The sequence below is a fragment of the Cariama cristata genome, unplaced genomic scaffold (assembly GCF_000690535.1).
Source record: "Cariama cristata isolate BGI_N322 unplaced genomic scaffold, ASM69053v1 Scaffold15047, whole genome shotgun sequence".
Lineage (NCBI taxonomy): Eukaryota > Metazoa > Chordata > Aves > Cariamiformes > Cariamidae > Cariama > Cariama cristata.
The window spans coordinates 3417-11254 of NW_009628454.1; the positions used below are offsets into that span (position 1 = coordinate 3417).

The following is a 7838-nucleotide window of genomic DNA, read 5'->3' on the forward strand; positions in this document are numbered from 1 at the left end:
GAATGTTAGGTTTGGGGTTTTTTTTTTTTTTGGAAACACCATAGTAATCTAGTCAGTTATAAATATACCACTTGTCTTCATGCAAGAATATCTTATTCACTGTTGAAGAACAGAAGTTATAAGCAAGATATTTAATATTTTCTCTTAACTTGCAATGGGAAGGCTATTAGGATGGCTACAGTTACACTTTTTTCCCTCTGTAGCAGCCCTCTGAGAACTCATAAATGTCATTCTAAAAAAGTGATTTAAATAAAGAAGCTACTGCATCTTGCCTCAAATAAGGTTTTACAATCCACTGTGCTGTCAAAAATAGCACTAATGATTAATACTTGCTACCAGGTAAGCGAGACTAGAAAACTGAAAGTTCAGGTAGGTGAAAGTCTGGATATAAATGATTTTATGTTAATGTTATATAGTCTTTCAGTATAAATATTGAAGACTGTGAAAGTAAGAGACTGTAATGGCTTTTGAAAAGAATAGGAAGTCCTGAAGTTGGAAATGGTATCTCACATCTATTCATTACCAACATATAGCACAAGTTGTTGATAATGTATCTAAGAAGCTATAGATTTTTGTAGATAGAGTTTTAAATTTAATAGCCACATTTTAAACTTGGCTGTTGCATGATAAAATATTTGCATGTGCCAATTATGTACCAGGAATTTTCTACTTATTGTTGAGGATGCAGCTAAGAAGCACTCCAGCCACAGCAATACACAGGATGAAGGCTGTGTTAGGCTAACAGAGGAAGAAAACATGACTGCCAAATCTTGTTGTATTCTAAGCACTGAAACTACTGCCTATACTTGAGTCCTAAGCAGAAGTCTCACTGGAGATAAATTGCCAGCAGCTGTCCACCATACTGCTGAGCCTTATTTCTAAAATTGCATCATTATTTCAGTTGGGATATGGCAAAAATAAAGCAATAGTTGAGGAAGAATGCTTGAAATAATCAAGTGTGCCCTTTCTACCCGTGTCATCCTTACAGAATGTAAAGGAAGTTCATACACTGTGCTTGGTGGTTTGGAGAACTTACCTTACTATAGAAGGGAAAGTAGTGTGGTATCAAACACTGATTTATGACGATGAAGTTTTCTATCTTTACCGTGATACTAGTATAGAAGGTGCATGGTATAGTTAAGAATGAACAAGACTGCTGCAAAAGTAACTGAAGATAGAGGGAAGATAGAGAAGAGTTAATGTTGCATCAAAGTGCTGAAGCATTAGCCAGTGAAATAGTATTTTTTGTTACTGCAGTTGGTTTGCACAGCACCATTTTGTATATCTTTTGCTTACAGCAGAAGTTTAGAATGGCATGTGACACTTCAGTGCATTAACTTACATTTACTATATGCACTTTCAAAACTAAACTTTATTCCCATATTTCCTGCTTTATGAATTAGCATAAGAATCATCCTACGGTTAAGTCCTAGACTGATGTCAAGGAAAGAGAACAACTGTGAACTATGTGTTCAGGCATCACGGCTCTGAATTGTTTCAAGAGGAAAGGTTTGAACTACTTGGTTAGCTAGTTCTGTAGTCTACTCTAAGTTACAGACCTCCAATTTTGGAAGAATCTAGGTGAAAATAAAGATATTGATGCTATGACTTACTTAGCATCTACTGAGTTTTCAGTCTGTAGTTTAACAAATGGTGGTTTGTGTTCCATCTCACAACAGTCTCAGTGGGATTCAGTCCCTTGCTTCTTAGAGAAACAGTAGCAGGTATTTGACAGATACCCAAATTTATGTATGTGATATAGTATCCAGAGGAACCCACTCTAAGAAATAGTCCTGTGCATTCATTTAGAGTGCTGCTGCGCTATGTAAATGAGCGGAAGACAGTCTACTGGCATTTTTTTTATGCATCTGGTTCAAGTTAACTGAGTGTAATGCCACAACATTGCTCTCTTTATCAAAAGGACCATAGCTGCTCTGAGTCAGTTAAGCACAGAAATGTGTATCTAAACTTACACGTAGTCAAACTCGGATGCTCAGATTGGTGCAAAAACTCAAATCTTGGGATTAGAAATCTTGAGTGCCAGATTCTCTTAAGCTCCATCCCTGTGTTTACTGCAATGTACAGAAACAGGTGGTATGTACTATTAGATAAATAATGGAAGAAGGTTGAAGTCAAATTTGAACAGTCTAAGCTACTTAAGACAGTCTTCCATCTTGATACTTTGACATCTCAAAAGATGTAGAGTAATTGTGGGCCAAGTTGAAATAATTTTAATCAAGCACCTTGAGTTTTTCCTGTTGGTTCTCTAGCCTTTCCGCTGCAGCCTCAACCTCTTAAAACAAAACAACAAATTGAAAAAAAATCTCCATAGTCTCTTACCTCCTGCCTGAAAGTTTTTTCAGGTACTGTTCAGATATGTCACTTTATAGGCTTCCTACTAAAATGTTTTATGACAAACAGGAAAAAAGTTACTCGGTTCGGCACATTTCAATCTTTAATTGAAAGGTACATATCTTAATATTGAGACGTGACAATTAGAATTGCACATTGCATCTTCTCCATCTCTCCCAGTAGGCTGACCTCATCTTTGTCTAAATCACTTGTATGTTTTTCACAGGCCAGCACAATGCATCGATCGCACTGGCAGATGCAAAACCCAATTACATGTTTTGCGGTGAAATCACTCCCATGACTTCATGAGAAGGCTTGATTTGTCCAGTATAGAGCTTTGGTATGAAGTCTTTGTGAAAGGTTTGACTAGTTTGAGATATGCAAAGAATGGTTTCCACTTCAGCTATTACTGTAAAGTGGGTTGGTTGGCTAACATCTAAGCCCACACTATATTCAGAACACTCTGCTCTCTTCTTCTCCACTAAGTCGGTTCATATGGCAATCAGTTTTTAACAGCCTATCGCTAACAGCCTCTGCTCCCCAGTGACGCGGAATTCAAGAGGTCATAAGCAACATTCCCCCAACACCTCTATTCATCTTACATACAATAACACATTCTTATTATTCACTTCTTTGTTAGCACCAGAAGCATGATATGCCTCAAGTACTGGCCTGGGCCTCAGAAACACAGTCATATTTTATGAACCTTACTGTTAAAGAGATCAGAGTAGAAGCAATCTTCAGTGTTTCTCAACTAGATTGCTCCTACATACAGACCAAGATGGGGCATAGCCCTGCTCCTACTGTGCCTGTAAAAATGCACCTGTTCAGCATCAGCATTTACCTCTTGTACAGTGAAACGTTGGAAAACTGATCTCAGGTTCAGGGCAGGTGACCCAGTACTTTCCCTCAGCCGTCATTCGGCATCATGAAGTTTTTACACTCTATGAATAATTTGCAACCTCGATAAACTACACCTCTTACAAAATACTGAAGTTACTGATGCTGTGTTAATGACTACCTTTTATAAGGCAATGAAATAAGGTTTCTCTTTTCTCCTGCTGTAGCTACTCGACATGTTCAGTGGGTATCACACAGCCTAGTTTTTAATGTGTCTATGGGAGAAGGCCAGTGCCCTGCCAGCAGGAAGATGTGGACACATGACACCTCCCAAACAGCAGGTCAGGTGGACTGACAGGCATTTGCTACTGTCATCAATATTGAGTGGGATTAGTCTTTAGCTTGAGACACTGCAGCACTGTGCTACTGCACACGATGTTTTCCCAGTGTCATGTAATCTTTGGAAAGTGAACTAGATTTTTCAAATTAAATATATCATTCAGCACCTGCAGTTACAGTAAACAAAGGTTAGACTACACAAGCTGCTCTACAGACTATAAGGTGTTAAAATTCCTTGTATCAGTATTGTGGTATTTCACTGGACAGTAAACAGTCTATCTAATAAGACTGAAAACTGACACTGAATATTGTTGTAATCATCACGAAAAGAACATATTTGCTGGAAGGATCTTTAGTCTGAAATGTTACATATTCTTTCCATGAGTTGAATTCTTCATTATTAAGATGATGTTTCAGATTTTCTCAAATATTCACGCGTCTTTGACAAGGTCACAGGATGGTTCTCTCCTCATTTTATTGTACTCCTGTAAAAAAAAAAAAACAACAGTCAACTGAAGGGCTTTCTAGAAGAGCCAGATAAAGCATCAGACTTTAATGTAGCAAGACAACAGCAAGACAGCTGTTACAGAAAAGATGTAGCCTTTGGAATTAAAAGTCTAGATAAGGAAGTAGTTCACAATTTCTAGAGTAAAAGAACATTTATAACTGAATTAAGGAGTTTAGACTTTTCTAAACAGATCGTTATACAAGTAAAACTCTATAAAACTCTCTTCCTTTTAAGTGATTTAAGTGAACCATTACAAGAAACTCATTCTAATAGGCAACTGTTTCTTCTTAGACGATTCTTTTTAGGATAGGAACAAGCAAAGTTTATTCTCTGCCTTTTTACCAGTTTTACTCCACATTTAAGTCTGAATGAAGTCCCAATGTCTGTAGAACACATTTCTGCTCCCACAGCACACTAGAGGATCAGTTCTTTCTCCAACGTTCATATATTAGGTTGCCACTTCTTTAGGTACAGCACTGGCTCAAGCATGAACGTGAGAATAGGCCAGCTTCTATGACAGGCCTACTATGTTTATGTTACATGTCTCCAAGAGGTTACCTACACAAAATAAGAAACTTTGAGGTAGTGTACAGCTAATTACTTCTACATTATCAGAAGTTGATTTTACAAGGATTTACCTGTTACGAGCTGGTCTCTGGAATTGTAGGAAGGTGTGTTATTCTGTAGTAGCTATGTTTAAGCTGCCGTGCTGTACGTCCAGACACAATCCATTTTAATTTCTGGACATTTGGTTTGGAACACTTGCTGGAGGAATATTCTGTAAGGCACTTTAACACCAGTTCCTTCCAGAAGGTCAAATCTCTGTTGTTTATCTAAATAGCAAGACAGAATCTCAATAACTTATTAAATCCTTATTTCATACATGTACTTCCAGTTTCTTCACAGAAGACAGGAAGCCAGAGATCCCAAGCCAAATGGAAAAAAAACAAAAAACCCCCCACAAAAACCAAAACAAAAAACCCAACAAAGCCACAAAAGAAACTAGTATGCCAACGGACCTCCCGCTTTCCCACTGTGTAGGCCCTTGCATGTATTTTCCCTCCTTCCTCCCCTGAAACTTTGTCTATACATACCTTGGAATGCAACTGCAGAAATTCCAATGCCTCTGTCAATTCCAGGAGTTTTTGTTCTTCTATCTCTAGTGCCATAATAGACAGTGCCAAGACAGAAGGCTGGAGAGAGAGAAAAAATTTTTAAACACTGCTTTGTTAAGTTTCATAGTCTCATTGTCTTCAAGCTTTCAATATGTTTACCTTGGCTTTAGAAAACATGATTCTGCAGTGACATGCCTTAAGCTGGGTCTCAAGTCTCTCAAAGTTAAGGTATTTTCTCCTGTAACAAAATCAGATGAGTGAATGTAGAAGGAAAATGCAAATTTGATGAGGACAGCATCACCCTGGGAACTCAGAGAAGCAGCAAGAATATTTGTTATCTAAACAAAGGTCACATTTGTCCCAGAAGTTCTAGAGTTACAGTCAAACAGGTGTTCAGTTTTGGCAGTTCTAATGCCAAAAATAAATCTTATGTTAGATTGGGGAGAGTTGCATTGTCAAATAGGCTTACCAACAAGGAATTTTAGTGCTTACTAGCAAAAGGAATCTCTTTCTAAGCCAGATTTTGAAATCTTTGCAATGAGGCAATACTTAGTGCAGCATAAGCAGAGGTTTATTACACCATCATTATTGAGCAAGTTTGGTTTTCAGCTCAGAGAGCAATACTCTTTAGATAATTTATGTAAACAACATTTAAAATTAAAATATTAAACCACAGATATTCACATTTATGATATTTACCAACAAGGGGGAGAGTTTGTGGGTTTTTTAAGTATAGAAAGGCCAATTACTCAAGTAATTTCCCTGCTTACTTTCCTACATAAGCTTCCTGATCATATACAGTCATAGCAAAATAAGTATTAGATATTTTACCTTTCACAGCTTAAATTCTCGTAAATGAGTGAATGATATAGTTGTAGAAATTGGAAGGCTGTTGTAGCTTTGACTTTCCAACACAGCTTCTCCAATACAATTTTCTCCATTCTCATCATATCAGAAACAGTAAACCTATACTGGCTTATCCGAATTAAGTCAGTGGCTAGGGGAACGTTCCTCTCTTCTTCTGATGCCTTCACAGCCAAGTAGAAGCAGCTGAGTCCAACACAGCCCAAGTGTTTAGGCTGTACCTAAAGAAAAATAAATTGTTTTTACTATCAAAGAGGAAGGACTTTGATCAGCCATTACAACATGTAAGTACCAAACTATGTAGGCACTAATGTATTATAGTAAAAAATTATAGGAGGCAGGGGGAGATTGTTGTTTGTTGAAGATCGAGAACTAAGTCTTTTATTTACTTACATGCTTATCTTTATTTAACTAAATGAGAATACCGTTACACAGTACAAGTTCTCATTAATCTAAAAAGCAAGATTGCAGAACAGTATATTTTGATTGAGGTAGAACTGGTTACTTAATGAGGTTCTATGATAGCCTAATCAGAAGCTTTTAGGACTTAAAATGTTGTACATATTGGCTTATACAAAAAAAAATAATTGTTTTTTTTCCACTCTTTTCTATGTATACACACACACATATACATGTACATATATAGATATAAACTTATTTTATTCCACAGGCATTACAGTCCCCATTTTTACTGCTTATTTGGGATTCAGGAGTCTTTCAAATCATCATTTTCCTATCCACTCTGTCTAGCTTTCTCATTTTTGTTTTCACACACAAGAAAAACAAGCTTTTATTCTTTACCAAAAGAGTACAGTGGTAATCCTGTCTCATTAGACAATTAAAAACAACCCAGGTCAGCATGTGCATGTAGCATATGTGCAGTAGAACAGAGCGCTAACTAAATGTTTTACCAGATTGTAAGTGCTGAACAGCATCAAGCCTCTTGATATACAGGAGGCTTACGGGTAGGTTGAAACAGTAGTAAAATAAGAAGTAATTTAAGGTGTTCTGGTATACATGCAACAGGCAAGACAATCTGTCTTGATCTAACCCACTAATATGGCCTGCATTTCCAAACCTATGGGCACCCTCAAGTTGAAACTCATGCTCTCTTCCTTTTCTTTTCCAGAGGAAACAGCTTTCTTAACAATACTAATATCTGAACAGCTAAAGCCATTTTTTGAGCTCTTACAAAATCAGAATCTCTGGAAGGAGCTTAACCTTTAGCCATCCAAAACCAAGATTTTCTAACTTGTAATAGGAACAAGGCTGCAATGAGCAGAAGCTAATGACTCAGAACTGAACACTTTAAAAAGCCTTACCTTCATTTTTGACAAGAATCTATCCAAGAAATTCACAGCTAGGGAAAACGTCTCTGTGTGGAAGCCAAAGAATTGAGTTAAGCTGAGGAGATCCTTCACTTCAAAGTCTCGCAGCCTCGCAGTCATTCGGAGGCCATTATCATGAACAGATTCGATTAGTCTCAGGCCAGAGGCCTTTGGCTGACATCTTAGCTCCTGTTCCAACAGGGCTGTGAGCTGGTACAGCAGTTCCCGAGCTTCAGTAGTTACAAGTGTTTCAATCATCTGTAACAAGAAACAAAGGTAAATGTACCAAACAGCTAAAAGGAGAAAAACTTACCAAGTTACAGTTGTCTCTAAAGCAAAGGTAGAAGCTTTCCTTTCTCTGTAGTTATGTGAACTACTCATATGTAGGTCCAAGTACTTTTGCCGATCAGCAGTACGTGTGGAACACTTGGAACGGCTGTCGATACATCCCGGGCAAAACACATGCTCGATGCATGCCCGGGCAAACACCGG

The 7838-nt window shown here is 37.6% G+C and overlaps 1 protein-coding gene across 1 annotated transcript; it reads right to left on the minus strand.

Annotated features, from left to right (window-relative positions):
* Positions 1 to 4680: 4680 nt before the first annotated feature.
* CCNG1 (cyclin G1) lies at positions 4681 to 7604 on the minus strand. Its single transcript, XM_009704832.1, has 5 exons — positions 7341 to 7604; positions 5986 to 6239; positions 5314 to 5392; positions 5134 to 5232; positions 4681 to 4872 (listed from the first exon to the last, which is right to left on the minus strand). Exons 1-5 carry the CDS (start codon positions 7602 to 7604, stop codon positions 4681 to 4683), a joined length of 888 nt encoding a protein of 295 aa, XP_009703134.1.
* Between the last annotated feature and the right edge of the window lie 234 nt (positions 7605 to 7838).